General features: G+C 42.2%; 2 protein-coding genes across 2 annotated transcripts; one reads left to right on the top strand and one right to left on the bottom strand.

Annotated features, from left to right (window-relative positions):
* Positions 1-1518: 1518 nt before the first annotated feature.
* On the bottom strand, positions 1519-7328 carry cryz (crystallin, zeta (quinone reductase)). The gene is made up of 8 exons (XM_069725792.1): positions 7007-7328; positions 5821-5973; positions 5377-5540; positions 5130-5181; positions 4074-4223; positions 3890-3991; positions 3006-3101; positions 1519-2349 (listed from the first exon to the last, which is right to left on the bottom strand). Exons 1-8 carry the CDS (start codon positions 7112-7114, stop codon positions 2188-2190), a joined length of 987 nt encoding a protein of 328 aa, XP_069581893.1. The 5' UTR covers positions 7115-7328; the 3' UTR covers positions 1519-2187.
* A 686-nt stretch (positions 7329-8014) lies between these two features.
* dars2 (aspartyl-tRNA synthetase 2, mitochondrial) lies at positions 8015-22439 on the top strand. Its single transcript, XM_069725791.1, has 17 exons — positions 8015-8502; positions 11253-11352; positions 13707-13773; positions 14003-14104; positions 14411-14506; positions 14612-14735; positions 14891-14937; positions 15866-15972; positions 17094-17163; positions 18269-18448; positions 18549-18656; positions 18868-18930; positions 20122-20274; positions 20363-20581; positions 20663-20773; positions 20955-21030; positions 22008-22439. The coding sequence occupies exons 1-17, from the start codon at positions 8328-8330 to the stop codon at positions 22190-22192; spliced, it is 1983 nt and encodes a 660-aa protein (XP_069581892.1). The 5' UTR covers positions 8015-8327; the 3' UTR covers positions 22193-22439.
* Positions 22440-22704: the final 265 nt, after the last annotated feature.

Genomic DNA, 22704 nt, shown 5'->3' with positions numbered 1-22704 from the left:
AGTCTGGGTCTTTAGTATGTATTATAGTATTCTCTCCAGCTAAAAGTAAAATGTTACTGAATGCAAGTTTGATTTAAACACCTGTTTAATTTGGCTTAATTTTGTCTAGTTTACATTAGAGTCAGTTTAACCCTCGACAGGAGGTCTGCTTTATGCCCGTTAGTCACTTTCACTGAAAACAAATTTAAACAAATAATGTCAACAAAAACATTTAAGAAATTTGTAGTGGTTTGGCTCAGATGTAGGAGGGACTGATTGGGGGAGTGGTTCAGGGAAAGGTGCCTGGAAGAGGCTTAATTAGCCCCAGCTGAAATCAATGACTGATTGTTCCTCTCTTCCCTTAAAAACTCAAGCAGCAGGACACCAGCTCACTCCTAGGGACACGGAAAGGCTGTACGGCAGGCGAGCACCAGAGCTAAAAGTGATTGTTTGTGTGGAATAAACAAATTGGAACATCGTACTTTGGTGAAGTGTTGTGTGTTCAGCCAATAGAACCCACAGTGATGGCAAAGATGTCTGTCACAAAATTAAAAAGCATTTAAAAAATGCAGGAACGACCATCATGCGTTTACTAATCAGTATTTAATTGTGTTTTATTGGAAGCCCAAATTTGTCATTAATCATATTACTAAAAGATATAATTGCAAAACATAAAAGAGAGCAACTATTTGCCGGTTGAGTCTTGGTTTCATCGTCTGCTGGGTCAGTTAATGAACTACTAATTTAAAACAATTGTATTATTGTGACTTTCACTGAAAGGTTTACAAGGTTTGTCACATGTCACATTTCTCTGTTAAGAAGGAGATTTAAGTTTCAGTTTTACATTCAAAACTCAGTAAATCAGGTTCTCCAATTTATAGCTGAAGGTCACCAGCAAATATTTACCCATAATCCTAATTTTGACGAGTTGGTTCCAATATTTTAAAAGTACAGAGCAAAGACATCCACCGTTCATTAATAGCCTCTTTTCATTTATAAATACTGTACATCATTAAAGTTAAAACACAAACCTTCTTTTTTTGTCGTTCATTTGCTTTTTATCGACTTGATTTTAGTTCATAAACTCTTACCCTCGACTAAAATGAACATACAAGGAGTAGAGCTGCAAGATGAAAATCAGATCGTCTAAAGCATATTACCAAGCTCTCACCTGTTGACCTGGACCAGCAGCTCGTCCCCTGCTGATGACATCGTTCCCTCCACTCACACATCAACCCAAACGACTGACCTGCAGCTCTGTCTGCTGCTGAAGGATGAAACGCAGCTCCATCGTCCTCCGCTCGCTGCAGGGCTGCAGCACCTTCTGCGTATACGAGTGTGTCGAGCTCAGGTTACCTGGCTGTCCACGGAGCATGCTCAGTAGAGACGTCTGTCACCTGAGAGCCACAGATGTCACGTCTGACTCAGAAGTGAGTCATGTATGAGCCTCGAACTGGAATCTTTAAGTTTAATTCTCTTTTTCCTAAATGACAATACTGTCGAAAAGGACTGAAAGAATCCAAAAATATTCATCATTCATTTTATTTATTTTAATTCACAATTTACAGATGATACGAAATACTAAAATATTGTCCATATTCATTATATCAATCTTCTCAAGTATCTTTAAAACAAAAGACGTAGAAAAGAGGTTCTGAAAGTGAGAATAGATGCTGGCAAAATATAAAAACACATAATCTGGTGAGATATTGTGTCCACTGATGGCTTACAGCTAATAACTAATAACATATTGTCCAGCAGTCAAAATATTTTTTATGACTCAAGGCCTTTTTCATCACACATCTCCACAACTCAAATGAGGAACTTGTGTTTGTCATACCAGTGAAACTGAAATATACGTTGGCACCTTCATAATTAAATTAGACTCAGTTTACAGTTGTAAACCATCTACAGTGTATTTTCAATGTTTAGAGTGAGAAATGAAATGAACATTTTCCATCTGGAGCCTCTATAATCGTTAATTTATCATTTGTTAAAACATTTATTTCTCAACAATTAAACATCAAAAAGGCTGAATTTCCTCATCATGTACAGTGTAAACATATTTTAGTGACTCAGTTACAAATCAAAAGTGATTTAAGCGTGTCATCATTTTTAATTTTCTCTTCAATGTAACATTAATTAATGTCTCCTCTCTGACAGCAGCCTGAACCCTCCTCAGTCACCTTTGACCTCTGATACGTGTCGTCACATGGTCAGGACGATCTTCCCAGCAGCCCCGGGACTCTCGATGATGTCACGGTGGGACTGAGCGGCCTCGTGGAGCGGATACTGAGAGCCGACGACGGGACGCAGCCAGCCGGCTTCCATCCCGGCGTAGAGCAGCGCCGCGCACTCCTTCTTCTCCTCCTGAGAGGAGAGGAGGAGGAAACAACACCGGGAAACTTTTCTCAGGGTTCATCTTCATATTTATGAATCCTGGCTGCACGTCTGAAGCTGTTTGATGTCCAAAATATTCATTTATGTTCTCACTGTCAGTTCGGCAGCTTTAGGTAGTGATACTGTGTTTTGATTGGCCGGTGAAGGAAGACGAGTTTGTTAACAGCACTTATGGTCAAAACACGTTTCTGATAAAGTTTCACAATGAAAGCCTTTTTAAGAAATGAGGGTTTCTGTCCAGTAAAACACTACAGGGCTTTTAATTTGAAATCACACAGGAAGTGTTGAGTATGTAACTTTGACAGGGAAAATGTCAGCAGATCACAGCCAGGCTTCAGGTTTTAATACATCTCAAATGTAATTAGAACAAATGTGACCATCTATTAGTTTTTATTGACTCTCCTGAATGACCCGTTTCAAATCTTCAAGTGCTTAAAACATGTAAATGAAATTCAAACAGATCAACAAAACTGGACATTTTATTTCCTCAGTTGAAGGAGAAAGTGTGGGAGCGTGGTTCTGGTGCGCTCCGGCCTCACGACACTCCTGCATACATCTACAGTATGTCACACGTGTGTCATCATCCCATGTGTGTGTCGGCTGTGTGTGATGTCACTGCTTGGTACCGGTGTAGCGAAGAAAAGGGCCACTCCCATGATGCAGCTCTCTTTGGCCATGGTGTCTCTGGGGTTGATCTCTACGGGGCCTCTGGAGCCGACAACCTGAAGATGAAGGCAGAGATGAAGAGAAAAGGTGTTGGTTCCCCTACATGATGTCTGGTCCAAACATGACTGAACAACACGGTGGTTCTGTTGTTATTGGGACGTTTTAGGGACTCGACTCATCTGAGACCAGAGTCATGTGATAACAGAAACCCGATCCTCAGTATAGAGACGAGGTTGTAGTAGTATCAACCATCAACCATCAGTGATGTCATCAACCATCAGTGATGTCATCGTCAGTTTGTGAACATTATGAATCCTCCAGTTCAGATTCTGTCCGTCACCATCTTTGCTAGTTCGGAGCGGTTTGGAGCAGGAAGTGACCATATTTGGACGAGCTGGGGGAGGAGCCAGAGGTGGATCTGACCGATCTGATCGGAAACCTGACGATACTACGTCCCGCCCACCAATAGCTGTAACCTGACTGCACCACAGGCCTGTCAATCAAACAGACACGCCCCCAAAAACAGGTCTTCTTGAATCTTCTTTTCTAATGAATGAGGGATTATTTTCAGATGGACCTCCAGAAAACTAAGAAGAAGGAGTGACTTTAGCTAACAACACCGAGAGAACTGATGGACACATTTTATTCACTTTGGATTTGATGAGAGAAGTTGAATGGGAGTCTATGGAGCCGGAGGCTTTTTGGAGCCGACCTCTAGTGGCACTCGCTGGTATTGCAGCTGAAGACACTTCTGGATCAGAACCATTTTACAGACCTGAAGCTACGAACACTTTGAAATCCAGTCCGTGAGTCGTACAGACCGACAGTCTGACGTCCTACTGACCGTCACACGTCCTCCGTAGGTCAACATCTGGAGGTCTCTACTGAGGTTGACATTTGACAGCATCTCCACGATCACATCGACCCCTCGACCTTCTGTCGCTTCCTGGAACACACAAACACAAAAAGTGATGACTGCTGTTTGAAAGTGTTTTTTTTCCTGCTGGACGTCCTGTGTGTGTGACCACCATGATTTTGTCGGTGTATCCGTCCTCTCTGTGATTGAAGGCCCGGTGAGCTCCACTGTCGAGAACAAGCTTCATCCCCTCGGGTGTCCCGGCGGTCCCGAAGACTCTGAGGCCCAGAGCGCGGGACAGCTGGCACGCAGCCACGCCCACCTGATGGAGAGAAAAAACACCACCTATGAAATTAGAGCACAACTATGGAGGGTAACATGCTGTGAATAAAAGACCTTCAGTAGATCACAGGAGTATGAGTCATATAAATGAGAGTTATGTATCCATCTATGGTTACTACTGACTGGACATATTGATTGATTGATTGATTGATTGATTGATTGATTGATTGATTGATTGATTAATTGATTGATTGATTGATTGGTTGATTGATTGATTGATTAATTGATTAATTGACTGATTAATTGATAGATAGATAGATTGGTTGATTGATCGGCCGATCGATTGATCGATTGATTGATTGATTGATTGATTGATTGATTGATAGATAGATAGATAGATAGATAGATAGATAGATAGATAGATAGATAGATAGACAGACAGACAGACAGACAGACAGACAGACAGACAGCTAGGTAGGTAGGTAGGTAGGTAGGTAGGTAGATAGATAGATAGATAGATAGATAGATAGATAGATAGATAGATAGATAGATTGATTGATTGATTGATTGATTGATTGATTGATTGATTGATTGATTGCCAACAGCTTACTCCTCTCTATTTCTGTCTACATTAATTGACTGATAGCTAATTTGTCATATATTTGCACCTCGAAAGTAGAATATTGATTATGATGACTGCATTTAAAAAAAATAAAGTTTTAAGACCAAAAGTCATTTAATTTAGAAAACTGTAAAATTAGCAAAGCTGCTATCATACATTTTTTGTCATTTCTATGCAAAAATAACTTTTCAGTCTGCATCTTCTTAACCAAGGCAGTAATGAACCTGTACATAATAACTGGGGGTCAGTGGAGGCCCCCCACTCTGCTTTTTTACTTTATATTTCTTCTTTCACTGATATAGAAAACCTGAAGATCAGCCTCACCCCCCCGCTGGCTCCGTGGACGAGGATGGTCTCTCCAGCTTTGGCACGAGCTCTGCAGGGCACGACACAGCAGGTAAACAAGACCAGGTCAAAACTCGGTGGACGGCTGGACTGTGTATGAAAGACTGGAGGGCTTTTAATGTGAAACAGATACAGGAAATTGCAGCATTCAGCCAACCAACGGTGTGCGTTTAAATGATTGGACTGCAGTTATGGGTATCATCTTCTACTGTTCTTCGCCTCTCACTTGTGCACCAGAGCTCTGTAGGCGGTGAAGTACGGGATCCCGACAGAAGCTCCCTGCGGGAAGTCCAGAGCAGCCGGCAGCTTGTGGACGCAGTCTTCAGCTGCTACGGCGAACTCAGCGTAACCTCCAGACTCTGTGGCCGTGGTGAACACACGGTCCCCTGTCTGCAACACACACACACACACACACACACACACACACACACACACACACACACACACACACACACACACACACACACACACACACACACACACACACACACACACACACACACACACACACACACACACACACACACACACACACACAGATCAAAATGGATTTAGCAAATTCTGCACACCAGCGACTGCCCGGCTGTTCACGATATGGATGATCTAAGTTTTATTGAAACGTACTGACATTCCCACAAAGTTATTTATTTACTTATTTTTTAATTCTGACCTTTAGAGCAGTGACTCCTTCTCCCACAGCGTCCACCACTCCGGCTACGTCCGAGCCCGGCGTGTACGGCAGGGCAGGCCGGCGGGCGTACGTCCCAGACCGGATGTAGGTTTCTACAGGATTCACTCCGCAGGCGTGGACACGGATCAGCACCTACATCACCGACACGACGGATGAAAGACATTTAACACTGCACATACAGAGAAAAATAAAGCACAAGACAAAATAAAAACACTGGCCCATATTTCCACGTTAGACTTGTGTAGCACGTTTCCCAGATTTTAAACGCTACTGCTCTTTTTTTAATTTGTATATCTGCAGTGTTGCATCTTCATATTCATAACTGTGTCAGCTTTGATTGGCGCCATCGTGGAAGCTCTGCACCCACACAGAGACGTCCATCACTGACCGTATTAATGCACATTTAAATTCATACACACACAAACGTACACATGGCTGAGCTTTTCTAAATGGGCTGTAAACCAGATCCCATCAGTCCCTAAAATCTATGCAGAGAAGAAGAAGAAACTGAGCTGTTTACTGAACCTTTTAAAGAATCAAAATTATTATTATGAAATTTTAAATTGCATATAGTTTTATCAATGTGACACATTTATTAATTTATCTATGATTAGAGACAAAGTATAAAGTTTCTTACATTTACCATATTTAGTTGTTTTTTTTAATCTATTTGACATCTATTACATATTATAAACAGTTTCCTCCATTAACAGGAGAATGAAGTCGATCTCTGAACTACTTTTGGATTAAAGATCAAAACAAGACAAAGCGGCTTTAGCTTTAGGCTATTTATTATGAAAATAGCATATAAATAGATTTTTAGAAATATATCTAACAGTTAGCTTTGAAATATGACACATCGTCAATATGTTGAAATATACATTTTCACAAATATTTCATTATAAAACATTCAGTGATCTTTTTCGTGTTTTCTGCCCCGTTTAGATAGTCGTGTATGAATTAAGATACATTAGATTATTATAAAGTGAAATGAAAGGTGATGCATGAACCGGACTGACACCAGATGATCTGGATGTCTGTGTTTGTACATATGAAGACATGAAGCAGCAGGTTTGTGTTTTACATTTCCCTGCTGCTGTGTGACTGCAGGCTCTCTGACCTCCACCTGTTATCCGCTCTGCAGCGTCTTCAGCGGGTGTCTCACCTGTGCGTGTCCGGGCTGAGGGACCGTCACTCCGGAGGACAGTGTGAGGACAGACGCAGCTCCGAACTCACTCACTGTGATCGCTCTCATCAGCCTGCAGCCCGACATGTCTGCGCGCGCATACACACACACACACACACACACACACACACACACACACACACACACACACACACACACACACACGCACGCACGCGCACACGCACGCACGCACGCACACACCACAGAGAGATGAACAAACTTTGAAAAACACTGACTCTTCCTCAGTCTGACACCATGAAGTGTAATGCTGCTGCTTCTTCTTCCTCTTTCAATGTTCGTCGTTCAGCATCCGGTCCTGTCTCATCGGCGCCCCCTCCTGGACGATTGTTTTATAAACGCTTAACTTGAGTATTTCTACTTTAAACAACTTATTTCACCCACTCCTCTACATCTGAGACAAATACTGCACTTTCCACTCCGTTACATTCCTCTGATTTAGTTAGAGTTACAATTCTTCATACACTTCCTGTCCAGTGAAAACAAATTTGGCGTGTTTGAATTTTTATGACCAACTAAATGAATAAATGTTCCTTTTAAGGGGTTTAATTTTTAAGCTAAATAAACTGTGTAAAAACTCCCTGTGATCACCTGGAAATGATCACAAAGCTGAAAACAAGTGGACCAGGCCCGAAACAAGAGGCTCCAAACATGGTGATTTTATAGAATATGATGATATATGAATATGATGATAATATATTATTATCAAAATAACCAACGGATATAAAGCAGTTAAAATTATTTAGTATATTCATATTTTACATCTACTTTACATATATTTATATTCCATATTGTGTATATATTATTTGTATATGCAGTCTATGACCTGAATACTTCTTCCATCACTGGTGATAATTTATCTTTTGGCCATGTCTGCCATTATTTCTCCCTTTCTAAATCGATCATATCGCAGATTGACTAGTTTGGGCTGCCGTCATGACGTCATATCCGTTTGCGCAGCCGCGAATCTTACGTGAACGCTTCAACGTTGAAGTGACAGAAGACGACACTGATCAGCTCGTCCGCGCGAGCAGAGAGCAGCGAAACCCGCCCGGCACCAGAACCGCCGACATACGGAACCGGGACCAGATGAAGCGCCTGCGGCAGGGTGGTGTTCCGGTCCGGGTCCAGGTCCGGGTCTCAGAGTCAGTCCGGGTGTGTTGAATAATGGTGAAACTATGTAAGAGAAGAGCTCGCGCGTGCTTTCATCCCACAGTGTGACCCGCTGGTGACTGTGACGTGACTGTGACGTCAGCCTGCTGCTTCACTGTGTTAGGAAGACATGGCTTCTCCAAGCAGACTGGTGCTGCGGAGGCTCCTCAGTGGACTCCGAGCTCCATCAGCATGGTACCGGACCTCAACCTGGACCTCCAGACCAGGACGTCTGCTGCACAGACCTCAGATCAGACACGTGAGCTGCTGGAACACCCTGAACAAGTCTGCTGCTCCCGGCACAGGTAATATACACCTGAATCTGACCTTTAACCTTTAACCGAATCATCTGACCTTTAACCAAATCATCTGACCTTTAACCGAATCATCTGACCTTTAACCTTTAACCAAATCATCTGACCTTTAATTCTTCATCTCAACTTTAACTCTTCATCTCAACTTCATCTCAACTTTAACTCTTCATCTCAACTTTAATTCTTCATCTCAACTTTAACTCTTCATCTCAACTTTAACTCTTCATCTGACCTTTAATTCTTCATCTCAACTTTAACTCTTCATCTGACCTTTAATTCTTCATCTCAACTTTAACTCTTCATCTCAACTTCATCTCAACTTTAATTCTTCATCTCAACTTTAACTCTTCATCTCAACTTTAACTCTTCATCTGACCTTTAATTCTTCATCTCAACTTTAATTCTTCATCTCAACTTTAACTCTTCATCTCAACTTTAACTCTTCATCTGACCTTTAATTCTTCATCTCAACTTTAACTCTTCATCTGACCTTTAATTCTTCATCTCAACTTTAACTCTTCATCTGACCTTTAATTCTTCATCTCAACTTTAACTCTTCATCTCAACTTCATCTCAACTTTAATTCTTCATCTCAACTTTAACTCTTCATCTCAACTTTAACTCTTCATCTGACCTTTAATTCTTCATCTCAACTTTAACTCTTCATCTCAACTTTAACTCTTCATCTGACCTTTAATTCTTCATCTCAACTTTAACTCTTCATCTAAACTTCATCTCAACTTTAACTCTTCATCTCAACTTTAATTCTTCATCTCAACTTTAACTCTTCATCTCAACTTTAACTCTTCATCTGACCTTTAATTCTTCATCTCAACTTTAACTCTTCATCTCAACTTCATCTCAACTTTAATTCTTCATCTCAATTTTAACTCTTCATCTCAACTTCATCTCAACTTTAATTCTTCATCTCAACTTTAACTCTTCATCTGACCTTTAATTCTTCATCTCAACTTTAACTCTTCATCTGACCTTTAATTCTTCATCTCAACTTTAACTCTTCATCTCAACTTCATCTCAACTTTAATTCTTCATCTGACCTTTAATTCTTCATCTCAACTTTAACTCTTCATCTCAACTTCATCTCAACTTTAATTCTTCATCTAAACTTTAACTCTTCATCTCAACTTTAACTCTTCATCTGACCTTTAATTCTTCATCTCAACTTTAACTCTTCATCTCAACTTTAACTCTTCATCTGACCTTTAATTCTTCATCTCAACTTTAACTCTTCATCTAAACTTCATCTCAACTTTAATTCTTCATCTCAACTTTAACTCTTCATCTCAACTTCATCTCAACTTTAACTCTTCATCTGACCTTTAATTCTTCATCTCAACTTTAACTCTTCATCTGACCTTTAATTCTTCATCTCAACTTTAACTCTTCATCTCAACTTCATCTCAACTTTAATTCTTCATCTCAATTTTAACTCTTCATCTCAACTTCATCTCAACTTTAATTCTTCATCTCAACTTTAACTCTTCATCTCAACTTTAACTCTTCATCTGACCTTTAATTCTTCATCTCAACTTTAACTCTTCATCTCAACTTTAACTCTTCATCTCAACTTCATCTCAACTTTAACTCTTCATCTAAACTTTAACTCTTCATCTCAACTTTAATTCTTCATCTCAACTTTAACTCTTCATCTCAACTTCATCTAAACTTTAACTCTTCATCTCAACTTTAACTCTTCATCTCAACTTTAATTCTTCATCTCAACTTTAACTCTTCATCTCAACTTTAACTCTTCATCTCAACTTTAACTCTTCATCTCAACTTTAACTCTTCATCTGACCTTTAATTCTTCATCTCAACTTTAACTCTTCATCTGACCTTTAATTCTTCATCTCAACTTTAACTCTTCATCTCAACTTCATCTCAACTTTAATTCTTCATCTCAATTTTAACTCTTCATCTCAACTTCATCTCAACTTTAATTCTTCATCTCAACTTTAACTCTTCATCTCAACTTTAACTCTTCATCTGACCTTTAATTCTTCATCTCAACTTTAACTCTTCATCTAAACTTTAACTCTTCATCTCAACTTTAATTCTTCATCTCAACTTTAACTCTTCATCTCAACTTCATCTCAACTTTAACTCTTCATCTCAACTTCATCTCAACTTTAACTCTTCATCTCAACTTTAACTCTTCATCTCAACTTCATCTCAACTTTAACTCTTCATCTCAACTTTAACTCTTCATCTCAACTTCATCTCAACTTTAACTCTTCATCTAAACTTTAACTCTTCATCTCAACTTTAATTCTTCATCTCAACTTCATCTCAACTTTAATTCTTCATCTCAACTTTAAATTTCCCCTCGGGGATTAATAAAGTAACTACCTAACCTAACTTTAACTCTTCATCTGGCTGCTCTCTGACTGCAGCTGCTTGTCTGAAGGGTTTTAGTCTGTCTGCACTGACTGTAAACATACAGAAGTGTGTGGTGAGCGGTTTAAACTGCTCTACAGTATCTGTGATCCCTGATGTTCATGCTGAAGTATCACCTCTGTTTCTGTGTAAAATGGAAGTCTTTAATCAAATCGGTGTAACATCTTTTTAGATTTAGATTAGATTAGATTTAGACTTTATTAATCCCACAGTGGGGAAATTTAGTTGTCACAGCAGCATAGAAACACAAAAAAGGTGCACACAATATGAAAAATAGATGATTGCCCACTGAGAATGTGACGTGTCCTCTGATTGGTCCTCAGGTCGCAGCAGTCTGTCGTTCAGGAGTCACACCTGTGGAGAGCTCCGACTGGACCATGTGGGAGAGACGGTCGCTCTGTGTGGTTGGGTCCAGTACCTCAGGTATTCATCTCACTGCTGGTTCCTCTGTGTGGGTGGGTCCAGTACCTCAGGTATTCATCTCACTGCTGGTTCCTCTGTGTGGGTGGGTCCAGTACCTCAGGTATTCATCTTACTGCTGGTTCCTCTGTGTGGTTGGGTCCAGTACCTCAGGTATTCATCTTACTGCTGGTTCCTCTGTGTGGTTGGGTCCAGTACCTCAGGTATTCATCTCACTGCTGGTTCCTCTGTGTGGGTGGGTCCAGTACCTCAGGTATTCATCTTACTGCTGGTTCCTCTGTGTGGTTGGGTCCAGTACCTCAGGTATTCATCTTACTGCCGGTTCCTCTGTGTGTGGTTGGGTCCAGTACCTCAGGTATTCATCTTACTGCCGGTTCCTCTGTGTGTGGTTGGGTCCAGTACCTCAGGTATTCATCTTACTGCTGGTTCCTCTGTGTGGTTGGGTCCAGTACCTCAGGTGTTCATCTCACTGCTGGTTCCTCTGTGTGGTTGGGTCCAGTACCTCAGGTGTTCATCTTACTGCTGGTTCCTCTGTGTGGTTGGGTCCAGTACCTCAGGTGTTCATCTCACTGCTGGTTCCTCTGTGTGGTTGGGTCCAGTACCTCAGGTGTTCATCTCACTGCTGGTTCCTCTGTGTGGTTGGGTCCAGTACCTCAGGTATTCATCTTACTGCTGGTTCCTCTGTGTGGTTGGGTCCAGTACCTCAGGTATTCATCTTACTGCTGGTTCCTCTGTGTGGTTGGGTCCAGTACCTCAGGTGTTCATCTCACTGCTGGTTCCTCTGTGTGGTTGGGTCCAGTACCTCAGGTATTCATCTTACTGCTGGTTCCTCTGTGTGGTTGGGTCCAGTACCTCAGGTATTCATCTTACTGCTGGTTCCTCTGTGTGGTTGGGTCCAGTACCTCAGGTATTCATCTCACTGCTGGTTCCTCTGTGTGGTTGGGTCCAGTACCTCAGGTATTCATCTTACTGCTGGTTCCTCTGTGTGGTTGGGTCCAGTACCTCAGGTATTCATCTTACTGCTGGTTCCTCTGTGTGGTTGGGTCCAGTACCTCAGGTATTCATCTTACTGCTGGTTCCTCTGTGTGGTTGGGTCCAGTACCTCAGGTGTTCATCTCACTGCTGGTTCCTCTGTGTGGTTGGGTCCAGTACCTCAGGTATTCATCTTACTGCTGGTTCCTCTGTGTGGTTGGGTCCAGTACCTCAGGTATTCATCTTACTGCTGGTTCCTCTGTGTGGTTGGGTCCAGTACCTCAGGTATTCATCTCACTGCTGGTTCCTCTGTGTGGTTGGGTCCAGTACCTCAGGTATTCATCTTACTGCTGGTTCCTCTGTGTGGTTGGGTCCAGTACCTCAGGTGTTCATCTCACTGCTGGTTCCTCTGTGTGGTTGGGTCCAGTACCTCAGGTATTCATCTCACTGCTGGTTCCTCTCTGTGATGGAACCAGAGACAACAACAAATTAATCTGTAACTATTTTAATAATCAAACAGTCGTTTTAGTCATTTCTTTAAATCAAGATGGTGATTTAAGTGTCTCAGTCTTGGTGGTTCCTAGTCTTGACAGGGTTCCTACCGGGTCGAGGAACTTCTACAATATCATGCAATTAAAAGCGTTTTCCAGACATAAAAAGTCAGAGAATTGATTATTTTTCGGCCAAATTATGAATTTATTATTTGCATGTTTAACTTTACTTCCCATCTATTAAAATCTGTTTTCCATGAAGTATTTTTCTGCGATGTTGTTTAATCTCTTTCCTGAGTGGTTTTATCTTCCTGTTCATCAACCATCACTTCAGTCACTGATCACTTCTTTTTTCCTGAAGCTGCTAACAAAGGCAACAAATTTAATGAGCTTTATCTAAAAAAAACGATGATGTCAAAGATAAGAGTGCATGACAACAGTTAAAAGTAAAGTTTGTAAAACTACTATTGACCTATCAGGGGAGGGAGCACTTCGCAGCCATGGCAACAGCAAGAAACATGAAGCCGACAGGAGCATCAACTTTAAACCAGGTGCAATAAAAACAACATTTTGTACTGAAATTGGCTGTAAACTAGTAAATATAGCTGCAAATTGCTGGGAATAAAAATAACGTAGCATTAAAGGACCATTCATGTTTGTACAAAATTTATTTGGCAATACTTTTAATATCTGAGGTATTTCAGTCAGGATCAGTTAACTGTTCTCATCATCTTCATGTTTAGATGTCCTTCTGCTCTCCAGACCATCTGCTCAGTTTTAAGTGTGATGAGAAGACCACATGTGTATTTACATCATATTATAAAGGATAAAACTCTTCCTCAGGCTGTTTATAGAAAGAATAATGTTTTAACAATGTGTTTCTGTCTCCAACAGACAAGACCTGTTCGTCATCCTGCGAGATTTCAGTGGCTTGATTCAAGTTCTGGTTCCACAGGACGAAGTACGGAAGAAAACAATTCAATACCACTATACAATCTATTGTTTCTATTCTAGCTAATGAAACATTATTAATAATACGACATATGTTAATAATATTAATGATGGAAAGCTATTGATGATAATGATATAAAACTATTTACGGCTCAGATGTTGAATATTCTGCTTTCAAATCACCATAAAATAATGTAAAAAATCACAGAAATGTGACACTTTTTTTTTCTGTTTTGAAGTCTGCAGGTAATTTAAAAGCGGTGATGTGTGACCTCACAGCCGAGTCTGTCGTCAAGGTTACAGGAACAGTCCGACAACGACCAGCGGGACAGGAGAACAAGGTTGGGACTTCAACTCTCCATCTGAACCCTCCTGAAAACAAACAGTTTGAGCTGCAGCCGAGTTAAGAGGATATTTGTTGAAGAGTAGCTCACATACCATCGGTCTGGCTGGAAACCAGTGATCCTGACTGCTAAAGGAAATGTCAACAATAGTGTGAACAAGCCTGTCAGACAAAGTTTTAATTTCTTTCCTGTAATTTGATCAGTTTCAGGTTCCTCTCTGCAGCATGGTGATGAGGTGATTTTAGAACATCTGATCTTTATAGAAGTCATTTCTCTGTCTCCTTTATGTCGTGTTCCCATCAGGTGATGCCGACAGGAGGAATCGAAGTCCTGGCTGAGAGTGTGGAGGTCTTCAACGTGTGCAGGAAGCTGCCTTTTGAGATTAAAGACTTTGTCAAAGTGTGTGACCTCTGACCTCCATGCATGTGCACTATTTAGCTCACTTTATTTAGTAGTTGTTATTCATTAAGAGAGGTTGTGTTGTTTTTTTTGGTTTGACTGCAGAAATCGGAGTCTTTGCGGATGCAGTATCGGTACCTGGACCTGAGGTCGTCACAGATGCAGAAGAACCTCAGGCTGAGGTCTGAGCTGGTGATGAAGATGAGAGAATTTCTCTGTAATGTGCACGGTGAGGACAGAGAGCTTCTTTTTCTCTTTAGGATTTCCCCCAAACATCAAGAACCAACATGGACAAGCATCCTGTCTCTGATGCTGCCGAGTCCAGTCCTCTTCAGCTGGAACGTGTCCCGATTCTCACTTCGTGTTTTTGTCTGTAATTTTCAGGTTTTGTGGATGTGGAAACTCCAACTCTGTTCAAAAGGACACCAGGGGTAAGAAGGTCCTCGCATCTTTTCGCGATTTTACACGGAACACATTTTGCAGCAGAAACATGCAAAGAAAAAAAAGTATCTTCAGTGTCCTCTGACATCAGTTTGAGAAAGCTCCTATAGACTGAAATGAAGTGAACATAGCCTCTGTGAAGCCCCCAACAGGTTTCCTGAAGAGCAGTTTTTAGGCTCAGTTCCAGGTGGTTCTCACCGTCTCTGTCAGGTGACTCAACCTGACTGATCCAAAAACGGGCAAAGAGGTGACGCATGGTTGAAGCCTGGTAGCTGAGACCTGTAGGCAGCTTGCTGACTGTGAAGACACCCACTTGTCACTCACAGCAACCCTTCCCATTATTATGCATAACTTAGTCCTTAGTACAGTTGGCATAAATGGGAACATTTGGTATAGAGACCAAAACTATATACAGTGAACCCTCGTTTTTCGCGGGGGTTACGTTCCAAATAGAAACCGTGATAGGCGAAATCCGTGAAGTAGTAACCTTTATTTTACAATTGAAATAGATAGAACTGGACATTAAATATATCTATGTTACATATAGTCGTAATGTGATTTCAATGCACGATGCAAATCCGTGAAGCAGCGAGACCGTGAAAGGTGAACCGTGTTATAGCGAGGGTTCACTGTATTGTATTCGGCCATGTTTACAAGCCTGTATCCAAAATTGTTGGGATTTAATTGAAAATAGACCAAAGACAACATAAAATAAACAATGTTTTATTCTTGGGTCTGTGGGGATCGACTCCCTTTTGAAGTCAGCCTCCAGTGGCCATTTGAGGAACTGCTGTCTTTGGCACTTCAATATTCATTTGTCAGCCTGAGCTCCTCCAGCGGGCTCCTTCCAGGCCTTCATATGATTTCTGTAAAATGTATTTTGTTGTGTATTTGTTTGTTTGTGTGTGTGTGTTTCAGGGAGCCAAAGAGTTTGTGGTTCCCTCCAGAGAGCCCGGTCTGTTTTACTCTCTGCCTCAGAGTCCTCAGCAGTTCAAACAGCTGCTGATGGTGGCCGGGGTCGACAGGTGGGTGGAGCCTGCTTTAACTGTCACTGGACACTTCATGATCTCAGACGCTGTTAGCTGCTCAACTAAGAGACAGATGTTTCTTTCAGGAGTAGAGCCCAAATACAGAGCTGAAAGACAGGGAATATTGGACCTAGAACTATTAGATGATCACGAATACAAAATTAACTGCGTGAACACGATGAGACATGATGGCTCGATGAGCAAATAAATAACTTCGAGAAAAAGTTGATTTCGTCTCACAAGGAGATGATCAGGAGTGGAAAGAGCACTGAAAATTGTGCTCCAGTAAAAGTTATGTTCCTTTTAAAGACACTATATTACAGGGCAAGTAAAATTAATTTGTATATCACATTTATGCAACAAGACAATTCAAAGTGCTTTAGATGAAATATAAAGGCATTAACAGCAAAATGTAAAAACAATAGATATAAATTAAAAAAGTAAAAAAAAACTGAAATGCAACAGTAAAAGTTTGAGCTTCGCTTTTACAAACTTTTACTGTTGCATTTCTGTTTTATGTAACAGAAGTAAGAGATTCTGGGAATTTTTTTCCCAGAATCCCAAAGTACAAGGTGATCAAATCAAATCAGGAAAGAGCAGCAAACATTCATATTTAAGAAGCTGTGATATTTTTTTTTGTGTTAGTTTTGAACCATAAATCGAATGTGGAACAGAAAAGCCGAACATGAAAAGTTGAAAATGTGTTAAAAGTAAAAAGCAAGTCAAACATGTCGCTGCATGTATGTCATTCATCAGAGAGAACAACGAACAACAGATTCAGACGCTTTTAATCAATCACAAATAATCCTACTAAATCCTTAGTCCTTGCAAAGTAGCTACAGCTGTTCAATGACAAGAGTAAACATGCAGTAAAAATACTGTATATTAGTGGAAATCATCAAGTTTAGTACAAGTAGTTCAAAGTCAAGGTACGAGTTACCTGCCTGACTCGAACCCCTAGAAGACGTCTGAACCTGCTTCTGTCTCTGGATCTGAAAACCTCCCTGTTTCAAACATCCATCGTCCCTCCGGAGACGTTGTCACCGCTCTGCTCCACCCGTCCGGGACTAACGTCCAGCGGTGTGGGACGGGGACGTCCTGTGTGTCTCCTGCTGCAGGTACTTCCAGATCGCTCGCTGCTATAGAGACGAAGGATCCAAACCAGACAGACAGCCTGAGTTCACCCAGGTGAGAGGGAGGAGGACACACACACACACACACACACACACACACACACACACACACACACACACACACACACACACACACACACACACACACACACACACAGACACACACACACACACACACACACACACACACACACACACACACACACACACACACACACACACACAGACACACACAGACACACACACACACAGACCGACGCACACACACAGGTTTCACACACCTCCATTTATGATTTAATATCTACAATTTCCAACTCTTCTCTCTAAGAACTTGGATTAACAACGTGAAGAATCAGTGTGATTTAGAGCAGTGAGGATTCCCACCAGTTTTTAACAGTGTAATAAAGTAATAAAGTAAGTGTGTGTTCCCAGACTGGGAGTCAGACCGCCGAGCGGTTGTTCTCCAAACCCATTAAACCGTCGGGTCCTTCAGACAACCGTTACAACAGACACATCATGTTACAGTGATGTAGAAATCAGCTGTTAATCATTTACATGTTTTAGAAATAAAGCGTACCTGTGTTTCGTCATGTGGAGTGACTCACCGACACGTCCGTCAGAGTCATGAAACTAAAGTCAGCGTCACGGTCGGATTCAGACTCAGTGTTGGTTTTTGTGAGCAGAACGAGTGAAACGGGTAAAAAAGTCCTTTCAGGGAGCTTCCTGCTGCTGAATGGGATTTTTTTTTTGTATTATTATTAAAAGTACTCTTAGATTTGAAAAGAGTATGTGGTTGTTATTTAGCCTTTCTGAAGCTGCTGCACAGTTAAACCAGTGAATTTTATTTTATAAAAAACCTGCTTCGGTCTGCAGGGAGAAGAGGTTCTTGGGAAATTCTGTTCAGTACATGATCTGAAAAGTTTGGTCCCGTCAGTGTTTTGCACAACTTCTACATGTTGACTCAAAGTTTCGCCAACGAAAATCAACAGTTTGTAACTTTATTGTCCAGCATGATAAAATATCACACGAGTAAAGAAAACACGGCTTTGAGTTTCTTTTCCTTTTGGTTTAGATGCCGAATTAGTTTTTGGTCCCGGTCCATCTGGACCTGGTCTCCATGAATATGTGATGTGAAAGGTTGGACTGACTGTCTCTCCCAGGTGGACATAGAGATGTCCTTCGTGGACCAAGCAGGCGTCATGTCCCTGGTGGAGGGTCTGCTGCAGCACTCCTGGCCTGCAGAGAAAGGTCCGGTGGAGGTTCCTTTCCAGACGGTGACGTATGAAGAGGCCATGAGGGACTACGGTGTGGACAAACCTGACACCAGGTTCAGCATGAAGGTGGGACGGCTATCAGAGCTCAGGTCAACTGGACGGCTTTACTTACTGTTACTGTGTTGTTGGAAAGAAAACTCATCTCCTGTTCTGTGTCTCTGTCCAGCTGATGGACCTCAGTGAGGTCTTCTTATCCACGGAGATTGAATTCCTGAGATCAGCTCTCAGCCAATCAGGAGGCTCCGTTCAGGCCATCTGTGTCCCCGGCGGAGCAGTAAGAGCACACACACACACACACACACACACACACACACACACACACACACACACACACACACACACACACACACACACACACTCTCACTCACACTCTCACTCTCACACTCACTGACTGACTGACTGACTGACTGAGTTTAATGAGTACCCATCAGCTTATTCTTGTGTCTCACTGATGTCTGCCGTCTCTGTTCTCCGTTTCATGACAGAAACTTTTCTCTGGGAAAGATTTGGAGGAACTGAAACAAACGGCAAAGACTCAGTTTGGACAGGTAGATCCGTCTCAGCTCCTTCTCTCCTCTTTTACTCATCTGACAAAAAAAATGGAGGGCAATCAAACTATGAAACAAAACAAGCAAACAATATATAAATTGAATTAATGCAATCCAGTGCTGCAGCAGCCCTGCAACAGATAATGTATATTAATAATAGATCATAATAATAGATAATAATGTGAAGCTTGTAAAGTTACTCCTTTAAAAACCTCAAGTCAGATTTAAGGTTTTCTCAATAACATTCAATATTAATAACAAAATATCAGCAGTCAGGGTTAAATCTTGATTAATTAAAAGTTTATCACCCAACAACTCGACCTTCATCAGGAATGTGTGGTTTGTGGCTCCGTAAGATTTGATTGGCAGATACCAAACAATCAAAATAACAAACAAACAAATGTTGACGTTTATCAGCCAGAAAGGTTGAATTCATTCAGATTATTGATTAAAAAAAAAAAAAAACACAGCACACTATATATATCACAGTTCAGTGTGTCGTATGTTAACACTGGACTGATTTAATTCATTCAAGTATTGAACAACATAAAAACATCTGGGATGTGAGAATTCTGAAAAATAACATCTGAACAGATGTGACAGTCTTCTGATTTGTCAAAGTAAAAGTTGTATTTTACAATTCATTCAATGTTCACTTTATTTGCGTGGTTTAGAGGGACAGGTTGCTCAGCTAATTTATTTACAGCTGCAAACTGATAAGATGCAGATTTACATGAGAATTCATGTAAACTGGAGGTTGAACCATAAACAGAGATCAGCTGTTTTCATATTTGAATAAGCTCCTCTGTCATAATTAAAACAACTGGAGAACGAACACAAACTGATGTTTGAGTCTGAGAACATTTTATTTGATCGGGATCAGCTCCAACAGGATGAGTGTTTGTCGGACTTCCTGTTCATAGACTGGTGCAATTCATCTCAAACGGGCCTGCTTACCTTTTCCATCTAAGCCCCGCCCACTTTAGAGGAGTGAAAACAGCACAGAGAAAAAAGAAACAAGAAATAATGCACATCATAACGCAGTTATGATTCACGTGTCCACAAAATGACAGCAATCCAATAAGATCACCGCAAACTAGCCTGTCAAAAACAAGCAGCTCCTCTCCGATCCGTCCTGAACACAATCAGAAGGTCAGAGCGTTTTTCTAACAGTGTGAGTTCTGTCTGAAGGAGCTGAGCCCGGTGCCGGTCCGAGCCGACGGGACGGTGAAATCTCCCCTGAAGAAACTGCTGTCCGTCTCCGTCACAGAAGATCTGCTGAGGAGGACTGGAGCCGGACCAGGAGACCTGCTGCTGATGGCTGCTGGCTCCGCCCACTCTGTGGTGAGACACTTCATGTTGTTGGACAACACAGGAAGGAAAGTCAGCAGTGAATCTATGAGCTTCATCTGTCTCTCTGCTGCGTGCTCAGCGCCCCCTGCTGGGGCATCTGCGCCTGCAGTGTGCACAGCTCCTGGAGTCTCGTGGCGTGTCGGTCCGCGACCCCTCCGCCTTCCACTTCCTGTGGGTCGTGGACTTCCCGCTCTTCTTACCCAGAGACGACGACCCCGAGCAGCTGGAGTCGGCCCATCATCCCTTCACCGCCCCGCTGCCGGAGGACTCGCAGCTCCTCTACACAGATCCACACCAGGTGACGTCCTGTCTTTACGTTTGTTTTCATGTGTCAAAATAAAAGCGTGACTGTGGGTGTGACGCGTGGCGTCCTCCACAGGTTCGGGGGCAGCACTACGACCTGGTGTTGAACGGCTGTGAGGTCGGAGGAGGATCCGTCCGCATCCACCGGGCCGCCGAGCAGCTGCACGTCCTGAAGAAGATCCTGAAGGTCGGTGACGTGTCCGTAAAGATGCCGGCTCTTCTCCCTCTGCCCGTCAGCGTTAGATACGTTCCTCTCGGCTGAGAAAGAGTTCTGGATTTGTTAGTTATGATATATTGTAGTCGCGGTCAGCCTGACTTTAGAGGATAAATTCCAGCTTGTTAAAGGTTTGAAGGTGTTTTTCCTGCAGGAGGATGCCGGTCTGCTCTCCCACCTGCTGGAGGCTCTGGACTCCGGAGCTCCACCTCATGGAGGCATCGCTCTGGGTACGTTCAGTTAGTTACTTTAAAAAACATCACGTATGCTTTTACACAGTAAAAAGTGTCTCAGTGTAACAACGCAGAGGGCAGCGTTGTAATATTTCGTTGGACCTCATGATGGCAGTGTTGTTCGACTGTTACGTTACCTAAACCGACAGCTTCCCTGCGTTCTGAATCACATACTGTTTCTTTTTACTTTCAGTAGTACTGCAGCTTCCATTAACAAGTATGTACTGTTGCATGTAAAAAAAACTACTCCATCATAAAAATGTGTCTTGACCTTTGACCCTCTTGGTTCACTGTCATACTAAATAGTATGTTAGTTTGGATACTGGACTGCAGGGCTTGTTCGTATTTGGTTTTGTGTTACATACAATGTTGGTGCAGCACCTGAATCACAGTGATCAGTGTGGATCACATTTGGGTCCAGTCGGCTTCGCTCAGCAGCATCACAGCAGGATGAGACGGGAGGAGCAGGAAATAAAATCAACTTTCAATAAACACATTTTTTTAAATGACTGTAATAATCTCATAAATGAAATAACATGTGTGGAGTTCACAAGCTATTTCATGTCCCTGCTGCTTTTTGCCGCACCACACAAGGAAGGCTGATTTTGGTCTGACTGCAGCTTTAGGGGGCGGAGTCTAAAACAGTGTCAGATCTGCTGAGTGTGGGGATACTGGGGATACTGGGGATACTGGGGATACTGGGGACAGAGATGTGGGGCCAAGGGCTGTCGCTGATGGCGCTCTGAGGGCCCGACACACTGGAGAAGAGGAGGAACCGAGAGGATGCGGAGGGATCAGTGAACCAACTCTGATGGGACAAGTTATGGGACACTCAAGTTGTCCGAAGGGTTAAAGTGCTGCATGGAGCGCTGTCATGTGTTATTACCACTAGACATCCAGAGTTATTAAGGTAAAAGGGTGAAAATGGTTGTATATTTATCAAGTTGAGTAATTGCTCCTCCCTGCTGCTCCAGGTTTGGATCGGCTGGTCTCCATCATGGTCGGGGCTCCCAGCATCCGTGATGTCATCGCCTTCCCCAAGTCGTTCCGCGGCCACGACCTCATGAGCCACTCACCCGACTTCATATCGGAGGAGGAACTGAAGTCTTACCACATCTCTGTCCAATGGCCAGAAGAGCGAGGAGGAGGAGGAGATTAAAGAGACATCGGGAGAAAGAGGCTATACTGTCTCGGATCACTGTAACCGTGACAACAGAGGAGAACAGCGTGAGGACGATGAGGCTGAGACGTGCAGACAGCCGGCTGGCAGCAAAGACACTGAAGACTAAAAGATCTCTGCCAGCTGGCCAGCAGAGAGGAGGAGGAGGAGGAGGATTCCTGATGTTCCTCCCAGACAAACACCTCATAACATCATTCTTTAGTAAAATAAAGTCCCGTTTGAAGGAGGTGTGACTCGTCTGACTCTGAACAGCTGCTGATCTCATGTTTAGTTTGAATGTGAAGCAACTTTAAACACACTGGGAGCTTTATTCTACTGCAGGTTGAAGGTGTTCACGAACACCACTTTTAAACAGCTGTAGTTTGTATTTAAAGGAGTGTTTCACCCACGTAAACAGGGACAAATATTTTGATACCATGCAGACACAACGGTGAAGAGAAATCTACAGCGACTTCACAAACGGCTGCTTCACTCTGAGACTGAAGATCAGC

The sequence above is a fragment of the Brachyistius frenatus genome, unplaced genomic scaffold (assembly GCF_029030835.1).
Source record: "Brachyistius frenatus isolate BFR_SWC_R1_liver_20210118 unplaced genomic scaffold, ASM2903083v1 Contig_448, whole genome shotgun sequence".
Classification (NCBI taxonomy): Eukaryota; Metazoa; Chordata; class Actinopteri; family Embiotocidae; genus Brachyistius; species Brachyistius frenatus.
The sequence above is the reverse complement of the archived record's forward strand: the minus strand, read 5'-3'. Positions and strand labels throughout refer to the sequence as shown.

Coding starts and splice junctions, on each gene's coding strand:
- dars2 (XM_069725791.1), top strand. CDS start 8,328: ATGGCTTCTCCAAGCAGACTGGTGCTGCGGAGGCTCCTCAGTGGACTC. Junction 18,449..18,548: donor ACACCAGGTTCAGCATGAAG/GTGGGACGGCTA, acceptor GTCTCTGTCCAG/CTGATGGACCTCAGTGAGGT. Junction 18,931..20,121: donor CAAAGACTCAGTTTGGACAG/GTAGATCCGTCT, acceptor TTCTGTCTGAAG/GAGCTGAGCCCGGTGCCGGT.
- cryz (XM_069725792.1), bottom strand. CDS start 7,114: ATGTCGGGCTGCAGGCTGATGAGAGCGATCACAGTGAGTGAGTTCGGA. Junction 3,992..4,073: donor GATACACCGACAAAATCATG/GTGGTCACACAC, acceptor TGTGTGTTCCAG/GAAGCGACAGAAGGTCGAGG. Junction 2,350..3,005: donor CCCTTTTCTTCGCTACACCG/GTACCAAGCAGT, acceptor CTCTCCTCTCAG/GAGGAGAAGAAGGAGTGCGC.